This window comes from Antrostomus carolinensis, unplaced genomic scaffold (assembly GCF_000700745.2).
Source record: "Antrostomus carolinensis isolate BGI_N321 unplaced genomic scaffold, ASM70074v2 scaffold36048, whole genome shotgun sequence".
Lineage (NCBI taxonomy): Eukaryota > Metazoa > Chordata > Aves > Caprimulgiformes > Caprimulgidae > Antrostomus > Antrostomus carolinensis.
This window is the reverse complement of record NW_010334272.1, coordinates 24251-37927: the sequence shown is the minus strand read 5'-3', so window position 1 is coordinate 37927 and position 13677 is coordinate 24251. Positions and strand designations below refer to the sequence as shown.

The window sequence follows — 13677 nt, the reverse complement described above, 5'->3', positions numbered from 1 at the left end:
GCCCCCGGTTAACCGGAGTTTCCGAGTGGGCAGGGAGCGCTATAAGAGCGGGACCCCGGTGTGGGGACGGGCAGAAGCCCTGGAGCCTGCCTGCAGCCCCACGCACACCGAGGCTGTGCTGCCAGCCATGAGGGTCATCCCGTCCCCTCCTGTGAGTATTTGCAGACAGGGCTGTGCTGTCCCGGGGGGCTGGGATAGCCATGGGGCATCTCAGAAGGGATCCTGGCCAGCAAGGGCTGGATGTGCCCCAGGGAAGGGGATGGGGATGGTAGGGGAAAACTCTGGGGCAGGGAAAGCTTCAGGCTGGGGCTCAGACCCACAGATGCTCCTGGGACATGAGCAGAGCTCTGTGGAGCAGGGATGGGGTGATGGGGCCTGCACCCCCCCCGTGCTGGCTGTGACTGGTGCTCACTGTGTTTCCCAGCAGTGTATCTACCCGTGCAATCCAGGCTTGACTGCACCTTCATTTCTTACCAGCCTCCCAGTGATGGTGAGTACACGGGGCGCTTTTGGGTCTGTGCAAAGGGTGGAGTGACCAGAGGAGAAGCTCCGCTCCCTGCAGGCCTGTCCTGCACCTGGGGCAAAGCTGTGGACAGCAAAGGAAGGTAAAAAGTCCTTCCCTAGACCTGAGACCTAGAGGTCCACTGCATTCCTGAGTCAGTGGCTGTAGTTGCTGTAATGCAGGGAACAGTTCCTCCTCTGAGAAGGTTTACAAGGGTCCTAAAACCAGAGCAGGGAGGAGACCCAAGTTTTGCTTGCACACACCCCACTTACTCTGGGGTAGGCAGAGGTAAAGTTGGTGACACATACTGACAGCAGCCCCACAAGCAGTTTGGGAACGGTGGAGGAACATGCTGGAGAGACACCATAAGGAAAGGGTCTAACATGAACCATCTCATATGTTTTTTTTTCAGAAAGCAGGCACAAGAAGTGGACGTGTTGTCCACAGGGTCTGCTTCCATGGGTAGAACCCACAGTCCAGCTGGGAGATCCGGGATTGAGACCTCGCCGACGTCTCACTTCTCTCCCTGTTGCACCATTTCCCCCCACGCACCGGAGGAAGCCCCATAAGGAAAGGGTCTAACATGAACCATCTCATATGTTTTTTTTTCAGAAAGCAGGCACAAGAAGTGGACGTGTTGTCCACAGGGTCTGCTTCCATGGGTAGAACCCACAGTCCAGCTGGGAGATCCGGGATTGAGACCTCGCCGACGTCTCACTTCTCTCCCTGTTGCACCATTTCCCCCCACGCACCGGAGGAAGCCCCAGCACCGAGATGGAGGCCCAGCTGCTGGAAAGGAAGGAAGTGAGGCGGCTGGGAGGTCAGCGAGAGTTGGCAGCAACGTTATCTGGTTCCCAGCTGGGGTGGGACACTGCTGCTGGGAAGGAAGAGGAGCTCTGCTCTTCCACTTCTCAGAGTGGTGTTTCATGGTTGGGAGGTACCAAATAACTCCCGTAAAACACTGTCCCGGGTGTGCTCAGCTTCACACTGCCAGCGGGACAGGAACTTTGGTATTTCTGCAAAATCCTTACTGTCTTGTCTAAAACAATAAAATAAACAACACCAAATCTGTCTACCTTGGAGAAATTTCTTTGTGGGCTCAGAACCTCAAGGGGAGGTGTGGGAACAGGGTGAGCTTTTCCAGCCAGCTCTAGGGAGCCCCTTCCCCTGCAAAGTCTCACTCTCTAAAGCCCCTGCCCCTCATTTCAAATTAATCAGTTGTGTTACATGACCTAGGAGTCTCGGCAGCACCCAAGCAGAGAAGGCATTCGCCTACCCTGGGAAGACAGGCCAGGCTGTTATGACTTAAAATATCAGTAAAATATCTACCAGCATCTGTTCAGACCCACAAAGTGCCCCGAAATGGCTGCAGCCAAATTGCTCAGAGATGCAAGATTTTAAAGCCTTCATAAGGTCTTTCAGTAGCAAGAGAGAAGTCCAGAAATAAGCATCCCTTCCTCACACCACAGTATTTCTGTTGGCAAAGAAACAAACCCAACTGGGAAAAAAAGGCGCTCTGTTTTATTAACTAAGAGAGCCACCAGCCTGATGTTGGGGAGAGAAGGTCTCTGCTGTGTAGCCCAAGGCACAGGTGAAAAGCAGACACAAAGCTGGCTGAAGCAGGGCTCATTTAGCCCCTTTTTTACTCTGCCTTCCCAAGCTCAGAGCTGAAGGTGCTTCTCCATCTGCTCCCTCAACTTGTATTTCTGAATCTGGAATAAAGTGCAGAGAGGAGGAGGAGGAGGAGAGACTCAGAGGAGGCCGGACAGGGGGTCAGGGCTCCTGCCCTGCCCCAGCCCCTCTCTTACCTTGCCTGAGACGGTGAGCGGGTACTGACTCACAAACACAACGTACCGCGGGATCTTGAAATGGGAGATCTGGGAAGAGAAATCCAACCACTGCACAACCTGCTGGGAACAGCGTAGCCAGCCCAGCTGGTACTGCCCAAACCAGGGCTGGGTCCCCAGTTGCTCTAAACCCCCATGCTTTCATCTGCAAATCCCCAGCAGCTACTGGGTGTACTGGTGCAGCAGGGAACTGAATTACTGGGCTCAGAGGAATGGGGGACCCACCTTCCCTTTGCAGAAAGCTTTAATCTCTTCCTCGGTGCAGTCCTGCCCGGCCCTCACTCGGATGCAGGCACAGATCTCTTCTCCCATCCGTGAATCCTTCACACCAACCACCTAGTTGGGACAGATGGATGGTGTGACCCCTGGGGACATCCCTCTCCTCCCACACGGTATGTGTGCTGGCCCATAGCATGAGCCCTGACCCAGGCATGGGATGCTGGAGCCATGGTGTGGTGCTGTCTAAAGGCAGCTTGAGCTGTCTAACCATCCCCTCACACGACATCAAGCCCTCCTGGAAGGACTTCCTAACCATTTGCCAGCAGAAAGGTGGCAGAGCAGGCTGGGTGCCAGGATGTCAGCGCCTTCCTTTGGTTTTGCAAAGTCACTGGGCTGAGACAGACCAGCCAGGCGACAGCTCATCGTGGGTGCAAAGTGGATCTGTCATCCCTCTGCGTGCCTCCGCTTCCCCCGAAAATGGGGCAACAGGTTTCACAACCAACAGAGAGACTTGAGAGGCTGCTGCAAATGCTTTGGGATCTCCAGATGGAACAGCAGGAGAAGGATGAAATTGAATTAAAGGATTATTTGAAAACCTTATAATGGCAGATCTTAGTGGACCACTGCTTGTGACACCAGGAGATGGGCTTCCCAAGCCTCAGCTCTCTCTAAAGTTGTGTCACACTGTTTCACAAGAGTCCTGCTGTCATTCCCTGCCTTGAACCGGTATCTCGAAATCCTAGAGACATGTCAATCCTTTTGAGTCCAGAGCAGTGACATAAAGCCCTAGAAACTACATAAACAGGGCTGGTTTGCAACCCATCTGCTCTGGGAGCGTGCCAAGGAGAGATGCTAGCCTGGCACAGGCACAACACTGACTAAATAACTGGTTTATTTATGGGGAAACTTGTCTGGCACAAAACCTGGAGGAGGACGATCCCAGCAGACTGGGAGCAGCTGCTCAATGCTGCAAATCATTGCTGTCTTGCAAAGGGGTGAAACTAAGTCTCACTCCTCATCTCCAGGGACTTGTTGGAAGAGTCTGTTTGGATTTAGAAGTTTAGCAGTTAATTATCAGTAAAAACTGTCCTTCCAGACTGCTTTCCAAGTAAGGATTTCAGAATGAGCTATGCAAGTGGACAGGCAGTTTCAGAACTGAAGAATGACAGTCACTACTTTGCAGACATTTGGTGCACGAGGGGTTTGACGGAACCAGTGTGTCCCATACCAGGAGCTCTGCCTACCCCTTCCATGAGCTTTTACCTCCTGTTCACCAACCAATATTAAGCGAAAGGAGGTGCTGAAAACAGGGGAAGACAAACAGGTCTCTCAAGTAGCATTCCCAGCAGCTTTGTGTGCAGGTTTCCCACCACAGGAACCATCGCTGCTCACCCACCCCACCTCCCCACAACTCACCTGGACCTCCTCAACCTTGGGATGGGTGTGGAGAAACTGCTCGATTTCTGCTGGGTAGATGTTCTCTCCACCCCGAATAACCATGTCCTTGCAACGGCCTATAATTTTGCAGTAGCCGTGTTCATCCAGGCTTGCAAGGTCCCTGCAACAACACCACATTCCTAGTCCTGTCCCACCTGGGTGGAACAATTGCTGATGCTCCCACCCAGCGTGGAGGCCAGGTCAGAGTATCCAGAGAGTAATGGCCAAGATGCCACCTGAATACATGGAAGAGATCAGAATGCTCCTGCTACAGCCAAACACTGCCATTTCCAGCATCCACACAAACATCAAGGCTTGAGGAGAGGCAATTCCTGCCCCAGCCCCTCCACTGCACCAGTAGTGAAGTGACTATCCCCATCTCAGAGGCTCGGTGCTAAAAGCTGTTCCAAAGTGTCACGGACGGATCAGAGGGCTAAACTGGGTCAGTTTTCCATGCTTTGGCAATCACTCCTGTCCATATCTGTCCCCATCCAGCATTACCCTGCAGGACAGAGCAGGAGGAACAGGGCTGCTTCCAGACTCACCCTGTCTTGTACCATTTCTCAGCAGTGACCACTTCACTCGTCTTGGCAGGATCATCCCAGTAGCCCAGCATGACACAGTAGCCACGGATCTGAAGCTCCCCAGGAGTGTTCAGAGGCACAAACTTCCCTGTTTCTGGATCTTCAATTTTTGCCTTCAATTCAAAAGAAGAAGGGCTTAGGAGGGGATGTCTGTGTCAAACATGATGGTACACTCCAGCACCAGACAGGGAGGATGGGCCAAGGTCTGCTGTGGGCAGAGGACCTGGAGCAGGTGGGGAGGGTCATGGTCACCTCTGTGTGGGGAAGGATGCATCCCACCGTCTCTGTTTTCCTGGCGATGCTGTCATTGGGGAATCCCATGAAGGTGACAGGGCTGTTTTCCGTGGTCCCGTAGGCAACCTGCAAACACAAGAAGAGAGACATGCCACAAGGGGAAAGGGGACCACACAGCTCCAGGCATGGGAAAGATGAAGCTAGTGATGACCACAGGGGAGAGTGGGGTGGAGGAGAACGCTTTCACAAGCCACTTGGGTCACAGGCAAGCATCCTGCTCTCCTGGTTCGTGGATGGGGTTCTCCTGACGATCCTGCCAGAGAGTCCTGGAGAGAAAGGAGCTAAAGCAGCACTGCACCTGCCTGCCATGGCCTGCCTCTCCTCTGTCACTCTGCTCCAGGCCCTACCATCCATAATACTCTGGGTGTCATGTACTTTTGACAACCCAACTACTTTTCTTGGAGGACCCCAAGGTTTCCCCTCCTCTTTTTAAACCTGTGTCTCTTCAAGCTCTGTCCTGTTGACTCTCTACCATCTCTGCCAGATGCTGGTCATAGCTTGGTGCCCTTACAGCCATCTACTCAAGGTGCTGGGTTCATCTTCTACAGCTCAGACCACATCGGACATCGCTTTGGAAAAACCCTGGAGCCAGCAGTGAGCTCCTGTGGGACACTGCGTGTCCTGCAGCACGGCTGGTTGCTCCAGATCCTATTGTGCAGACATCAGCTCCTGTAACCCTCCTAAAGGCATCACGAGGCTGCACAACGCTCGGCACAGCTGCACTTCCAGGCTGACAGCCTCACAGCAGGACAAAAGCTTCTCACTGCTAAACCTCCCTCACCGCTAATCCCAACAGCAGGCTCTGAGTCACCTCAGCAGAAGGTCACTTCTCCTCGGAGGAAAATTCCAGCTCTTTATGCCCAAGTGGCCTGCTGGGACAGCAGGAACCAGGCAGGAGGTGCTCTGGGCAGCTCTGAGCTGCACCAACAGCACTGTTACTGGAATTGCTGCTTCACCTCCAGCTCTTGGGAGCTGCATGTCAGTGGTGGGACATGCTGGGACACTGCTCTGGTCTTTCTAACCTGCTCAGCATGTCATGTGTCACCAGGCAGGGTTTCTCTCCCACCCATTAATGTCACCAGTGGCTGCTTTGCTGGGAGAGCATGGCTGGGAAAGGGACAATGCAGGAAGCATTTTCTCCCTTCTCCTCCACATCTTCATCCTGACACATGAGCAGCTCTGACCCACCAAACTGAAACAGGGCCCAACCATCTTCCTACAGCCTGGGCACCCAGACCTGGGTGGTGCCTTTAGAGCAAATGCCCGGGCTCCATCGCTGGCTGCAAGGGCACGTCTGCAGGGTGCTCACCAACCTCCAGGCACTGTGCCCAGAATTAAGGGGGGGGCTCTGCAGAAGCCTGTGATGAGGCATCCTATAAAAAAAACCAACCCGTGCACATATCCTGAATGAGCTATACACAATATTGGAGGGAGCACTCAGCGCTCTCTGCCGCTCGGGGCTGCTGAAGGATCTCACGTTGGGCACAGCCTGTCGTAATGGCTGATGCTCTTGTTTGACGACACCATGGTCAGCGTGAATCTGAGCTAGAGATTTGCAGGAGCCTCCTCTTAGCCAGGAATTTGGAGGAGATCATCTCCAGGATGCTGCAGGGACCATCTGGTGCAAACTGCTCCGCTCGGAGCCTGGCAACCCACAGGGAGCGACTGTCAATAGGCTTTGGACCAGACGCAGTGGTAGCTTCCCAGCTGGGGTGGAATCCTGCAGCATCCTATGCTCAGACAGGATTTCTCTCCCACCCACTAATAAGAGGCCCATGGCTGGATGAAATGACTGATGAGACACAAATCTAAGATCTTAAACACTTATTAAAAATCCCAGCGCCTTTGTTTTTTTGTTTTACTCTGCTGGGTGAATGGCATTGTTGGTCCCAGGATCCCAGCCAAGCCCTGACTCAACCCTTTCTGCCTCTCCGGGTCGCTCCAGCAGTTTAATTGGACACAGAGCAGGCAGCTGCCTGGCAGGACGATGCTGCGGGTGCTGCAGCTCACCAGGCTCCTCCAGATGCCTGGCAGCTTGCCCTCTACCCCAAGCACCGGCTGTCCATGCCCTTGCCAGTGGCTTGTCCCCATAAACACCCTCACACCCTCAGTCAGGGGCTTCTCAACTTGGCCCAGAGAGCAACACAGATCTGAACCTCCAGCCTTCAGTCTGCTGCCTGATGGCTGCCTTCCCCTTCCAGCCTGCCAGACACCAGGATGGTGCTCCTGACCTTTCCAAGGTAACATTTCTCTCTTGGGATGGTGTTTTCCTCACCTGCATGCCCAGGACTGAGGCAGGGGCTGGATTAAGCCCTCACACCAGCACTGTGGTCCTTCCCGACCCTCATCCAACACATGGAACATCCTCCAATGGCTCTGTCATCCTAGCCCAGCCATAGCTTATGATGCACAAGATGAAACAATGATTCCACAAAACCCCTTATACCAACTTAAGCTTGGATATATCCACAAAGATTCATAGCTTTCAAGACCCAAAGGGACACTTAGCATCATTTAGCCTTGACATCTGGTATAATTCAGTCCAGAAAACCTCACCCAATAATTTCTGCATCAGCTCCATAATTTCCACTGGAGCTATATCCAGTGTCAAAGCAAAGCTTTTCAGAGGCAAGGATTCCAGCTCAGACCTTTGGCTTTGAGAGGAGCTATGAGAGTACAGAATATAATTGACTGTAAAGCCTTAATTTACTGCGAGGACCACAAGTGACCCCTCCAGTGCCCAACACAGGATTGAGCTGAAGGCTCAGTCCTGCCTTCAGCAATGACAAGGACAGCTCCAAAACAAACTGCCGCCTAGCTTACTCCTACTGACAAGAGGTCCATTCTTTGTGAATCCTAAGCCTCTGTCTAAACCAGGAATAAAAAGAACATCTTAGCAGAACTGTGTTTTTTAAAGCACATTTCAAAAACATTTCCTGCTAGCGCTGTTTAAACACCGGCCACTGCGGAACAGGCAAAACAGCCTGAAGAAGGAAGCGTCTAAAAATTAAAAATAAAGTAAAAAAAATAATAAAATCAGACTCCAGTCTCTTTAGTAAACATTTGGGAGGCAGACTGATCTGGTGGGGAGAGTGGGGACTCTGAAGACCCTGGGTTTTTCCCAACCGTGGCGCTTATTTAGTGCGTAACTTGGAACGAGTCACATCATCTCTCTGCTCCTCGGTCTTCCACAGCGTTCAACAGCAATAAAAACACCCACTTCCCTCTGTGCTCAACTGCTGCTGAAAGGCTGTGATGAAAAGGCTGCCTTCAGGACCACCAGTACCCCAAGCAAGCTTATACTGGGTGGGACTGGAGCAGAAGGTCAGGGCTGCAGGAAGGCATGAGGTCCTTGGAGGAAACCCCCCCTGGACCTGAATGATGCTCAGGGAGGATCTTCATGCCCCTTGTCACCACTCTGGTTATGCCACGCTGGAGGATGATGGAAAGGCTTGAACCACCGAACTAAAACCTACAGAAATTGAGCTTCTCTGAAGACAATACTGGCCTAGGAAAAAAAGCAGTAAATTGACCGTGAAATAACAGGGATTTTCAGACTTCAAAGAGGACATAATGAACAACAGAAAGCAGACTGGCAACCCAAGAGATGTGCTACGGGACCTCAAAGAGGCCCTCTGAACCCCTCTCAGTGTAACATGCCGGATGGATCTAATTATCCCTAAATCCATGCTGAGTGTGTTGTCTGCCTCAGATATCTCCACCAAAGTCAGTCCCAGCCCTTCCCTTTGCAGCCAGCTCCACATCGTTCTCTACTGAGCAACCATCTTCCCTCATTCAACTGCTCTCTACCAAGATTGCCCTGAGTTTTGCCATCCTCTGGGGGTATGTCTCATTGCTTTGGAGATGTCCCACTGTGCCAAATTATATTGGAATATTCCTAAACCTTCAGGTCAATTTTGCTGCTGCAAAAACAACTTCTGATCACATCCTGCCTATGTCACACTGAGATTTCATTTCCTTCCCCAGCAACAGTACCATCTTTGTGTCAAAAACGTCAGGGCGCAAACAAGCAGGTCTTGTAGGACAAACCTCCAACGGTGGTCACCCTTATTGGCATTTTTCCCCACCAAGAGAGCTGCCAGATATTCCCAGTTTGGATGGGGCTTAAAAAGTTCCCAAAAATACCAGGTGCCCAAAGCACTGTCTTTGTGTGCTTCGCCTCGGGAGGAGACCACGGCAAAAATGGGAACCCAGCTTGCCTGGGCCAGAAACCTGCCACTGAAAATGAACCTCCTGTCATCGCACACTCAGGACAAGCTGCTCCTCGTGGTCTGGAGTTAAAGCTGCCTCTCTTCTTTCCAGGCTAAGCAAAAGTCTTGAGGCTTTCAAGTATTTCCCAAGTCCTGCCAGTATGTCAGAAGCACTGCCCAGTGGCAACCAGTAAAGGCACGTGCAGGTACTTGTTGGTTTATCCCCAGCTTGATAAAGGGTCTTTGCTACGTGATTAACTCCCTGTTGCTGGGTGCCAATGCATTTAGAAAAAGTGGAATTAAAAGGGAAAAGCAAGAGGAAACATGCAGAAACAGAGAGTCTTGCAAGGGTGGAAAATCACTGGTCTGGGGGTACCTGAATGCTCAAAGCTGCTGGAGAAGGCAACTTGACAAAAACCAAGGGGCAAAGGCAACTTCACAGTGTTGGTGAGCTCAGCCCTCACTGAAGACACAGCTGGAAATCCAGGATCTCATTGCTTCCATGTTGCTTTTTAACCATTCTCAGAGCACTTTCCCATAGCTTCTGCACCTATTGAAACCACCTACTCACCAAGTCCTCCCCAAAAATGAGGTGGGATGGGATGGGGAGGTCCCACTTTGGCCAAGGACAAGCAGGGAAGTCATCACTGAGCGGAGCCAATTTTCCATTTTGGGAACAGGGAGAACTCCTGGCTGGGGAGCATTTGAGAAACTCAGAGTCTTGCAGGGTTTGGTTCTCTTCTGAAAGGGAAGAAAGCTCCACTTTTATCCAGAGCCTCCAAGAGCTGCAGAGAGGACAGTGGCCCTGGGCAGAGCAGTGAGCTGCTGGAGGATGCCCAGTGCCTTGCAAGGTGGACATGGCAGGGCTGAGGAGAGGCAGCAAGGGCTGGGTGAGCTTCACAGGAGAGGCCAAGAGCATCATGCAGCAGCTGCTGGGATCAGACAGAAGGGATGGGTGGGTGGACATCAACAGGGAGCCAAACTGGCAGCATATCAATGGGTGGAGGCCATGCTACAATGGAAGAAAACCATCAGAAGGAAGGAGGTGCATCCACCACCACCTCCTCCAGCTCAACAGGCAGCCTGGACCCCACTCCACAGCAAAGGGTACCCTCCAAACATGTCAAATAGAAACAATAACTTGAGTCTGAACTCAGAGCCCCAGATGCCACCATCACTGATGGGGTAACAGCACATTGCTGAGAGCCAGGGATTCTTCAGCTACAATGTGCAAGAGAGGGGGGACCCTGGAGACCCTCTGGGGCTCCTCACTGCCCACCCACCAGAGCTCCTCAAACCCTGCCTGGAGGGTGGTCCACACTTGGGATAACCCCTCTGGGACACTGCAGAGCTTGCACCTTCTCCCTGCCTGCTCCCTCCCCAGCACCCAGTGCCAGGCAGGGGCTCAGCTCCTCAAGGGATGGAGCTGTGTGGGCTGCAAATGGGGGACAGCACCTGCACCCCAAGGCACCCCTCAAGCTGCCCAAGCACTTGCCTCCAGCCTTGGGGCCACCTCAAGGTGGTTGCCATGTGCACTGACATACAAAACCAGATCTGGGTTCCCTTAAAAGCTACAGAATCAGGTTTGAGCAAGCAGTGGAATATTTTAACATGGACTAGGGCTTGTGCAGCTGTCTTGATACGCCAGAATTGTCAATACTAATGAAAATAAAGATTAAACATGGAAAAGACCATCTCCAGTGTTGTATCAAAACAACTCTGACCTGCAGCACCAAAGAAACACCCCAAATCTATATTTATACCATTTCAAAAACTGTATTTATTTGCTTAGCCCACAACGCCTCCAAGGAGAGGAGGGGAGTCCAGGATCTGCAAATTACCAGACACGGAATGTTTGCAGAACTGTTAATCAATTAAGAAAGAGAGGATGGCGAGATAATCCTGCCTCTCTGTGATGTCCTAGCAGCACCAGTCCAAGGGGACATGTGAGGGAGGGGGCTGGATGTGACCCAGCTCACTGTGGTGTCCCACCACGCAGAGGGAACACCGACACTGCTGCCATTGTCACCGCCAGACTGCGAGCCACCCACGAGCGGGACCCAGGCGAGCTTTTGAGGATCGCTGGATGTTTGCTGGCCAGTCCAGGGCTGCAAAACCTGGTGTGGGAAGACCAGACCCCATCAGCAAGCAGCTCAAAACACAAACAGCCAGGAGCCCAGGGGCAAGGTGCCAGCTGTGGCAGATGCCAACCAGCTCCCACCACAGGAATGTGCTCACCGAGGCAGAGAAATCAAAAAACATTAGGGGAAAGAACTTCCTTTTATCCAACATTTGTGCCTGGAGAAATGGAGCTGAGAAGCAGACACCTTTCCCCCAGTAGCACTGTCCTGCTGCCACCCCACCACGGGACCAAAAATAACCTGACATCCACCTAACTGCAGGCACTGGGCTGGCAGGGAGCCCTTGGGGTGGGGACACCTTCCCACCTTGCACCAGCATGGTGGCAGCTACATCACAGCATCCTCACATAGGTCTGACCCATGTCCACAGCCAGCCACAGCACACACAGCCCTGCAGGGACAGTGTCCTTGTCCCCAAAAGTCTGCAGTCTCAGCCAGCAAACAGATAAAAGGTAGGAGAAAGGGAAATTTATCCTCAGAGGAAGAAAGATGACAAGATGGTTTAAGGTTTGGGCAATTTAACCTCTGAAAAGGGTCTTGTTCCAGAAATACACATGGGTGGGATGAATTTATGGATGGAGTTTGCAAGGCCCTCAGCAGGTGTTTGCTCCAATCTGACCCACGCTGACAGAAATCTCTGCAAAAACGGTAAGCTGTTAGCTGATATTTTTTGCAAGGGGATGGGAAAACCAAGTATTCAGACCTCAGCTGCAGTGGGGGAGGAAGCACAGCTAGCTGCCTGGCTTCAGTGTCCAGCAGAAACAGGCTGGATTTAAAATCTCACCCATCAGTTGCTCCTGCACAGTATGGCTGGTATGGAACTGCAGGAATTGTTCATCAAATGATTACAACTAAGAGTAAGGTGGTTGAACCCACTCAGAGAAAGAAAAAAAATCCATTAGTGGATAGAAGATGATGCTGTAGATGATGGGCTTTTTTTTTTTTTTTTTCTTCTCTTTTCCAATCATTCACCCAACTCTGTCTGAGCTTTACAAGCAGCACACACCTAAGGGGCACTCTCAGTCCTGATCAACTTGGAGAAGCAAAGGAGGAAAACATAGAGAGTTCTTTGTCCACATCCTCTTTCACTGTCTGAAAGGTCCTGACCAAGACACTCAAAGGGCAACTCCAGAGATCAAAGCCCCCTCCTTGGAGGTGTTCCAAGGCCAGGCTGGATGAGGCTTTGAACAACCTGGTCTAGTGGAAGGTGTCCCTGCTGATGGCAGGGGGGTTGGAACTGGATGATCTTTAAGGTCCCTTCCAACCTAAACCAGTCTGTGATTCTATGAAAGCACGTATGTGACCACTGTGGTCCCTACTAAATCAAGCATAAGCAAACATACCAATGTTTTGATCAAAGCATTTTAAATCCTACAGTAACTCCAGTAGTGAGTCCTGGAGGAGGTACCTCCAGCAGCAGCCTGGAGCTCCAATGGTCAGAGCATCTCCCTGGAGATGAGGCAGGAGAAGGACTTGGTGCCGAGGCGAGCGGTGAGGACCCAGCTGCTCGACAGCAGGGCGTTCCACCTCAGAGCTGACAAACTTTGGAAGCCTGACATGGCCTGGTTTGCACCGAGCTCCCACATTACATCATCGTTCGGTCAACCCCATCTGCTCACCAGAACCTACATTCACACCCCAGAAGCCCCTTTTCTCCCTTAAATTAGTCACGCAATGAAAACACCCTTCAGACTGACAGCTGCTGACCAGAGCACGGGCCGCCAGGCAGTTTGCATAACGCCAGCCGGAGCACGGCTGGCTAATTCCTCATCGCAACAATGGAAAAACCCAGAAACCTCCGTGAATAAGCCAGTCTGTGTCCTAAGTCAGCCCTTGGATTTCCTCCCTTTCTTGAGCCTGTCTCGCCTCTGCAAAAGCTCCGCTGGGGCTGTGCAGCCAGCCTCGGGAGCGGAGATCTCAACAAGCTCACAGTTATGTGCTGGGCTCTCAGCTGTCTCCTGCAGCCAGGAACTGGCTGGAAATCAGTTCAAAATGTTCCACTTCCAAACCCCACCCCACAACCCCTGGATGTCTCTCTTTGCACTCACACAAGCAGGCGCTGGGGTTGTTAACCACTTTGCCTTCTCTATGGGGAGAGCAAGGGACATCCCCCGTGTTGTTAACTCACCTCTGCAACTGCTAACCCCAAGACAGGAGCCAAGGTAGACCCTAGATCCAGCTCCAGCAGTCATTTCCTTCCTCTGCTACTTCACCATCCATGCCCACAGCTGCATTTTGAGAGCTACAGGCATCGTCATCCCCCTCATCTGAGGCAGGCACGTAGTGGGGCACTGCTGTCCTGCATTTCATATCCACCACCTGTACCCCACCGCAGCCCCACAGGCTCTGTGCCACTGCCCCATCCCATGTTGGAGGCAACGGTCACTGCTCCACAGTGCCACGTGCTGAGAAAAATCCCCTCACTCAGGTCTGACCAGGGCC

The 13677-nt window shown here is 52.2% G+C and overlaps 1 protein-coding gene across 1 annotated transcript in view; it reads right to left on the bottom strand.

Annotated features, from left to right (window-relative positions):
• Positions 1 to 1979: 1979 nt before the first annotated feature.
• Positions 1980 to 13677, bottom strand: part of ACSF2 (acyl-CoA synthetase family member 2) — a gene marked incomplete at its 5' end in the record, with an annotated part of 31160 nt that continues 19462 nt past the window's right edge. The window contains 6 exons of the mRNA XM_010174176.2: positions 1980 to 2214; positions 2311 to 2379; positions 2575 to 2685; positions 3985 to 4126; positions 4551 to 4702; positions 4842 to 4949. Of these exons, the coding sequence (XP_010172478.2) occupies positions 2164 to 2214; positions 2311 to 2379; positions 2575 to 2685; positions 3985 to 4126; positions 4551 to 4702; positions 4842 to 4949 (633 nt within the window). The remainder of the gene's footprint in view (positions 2215 to 2310; positions 2380 to 2574; positions 2686 to 3984; positions 4127 to 4550; positions 4703 to 4841; positions 4950 to 13677) is intronic.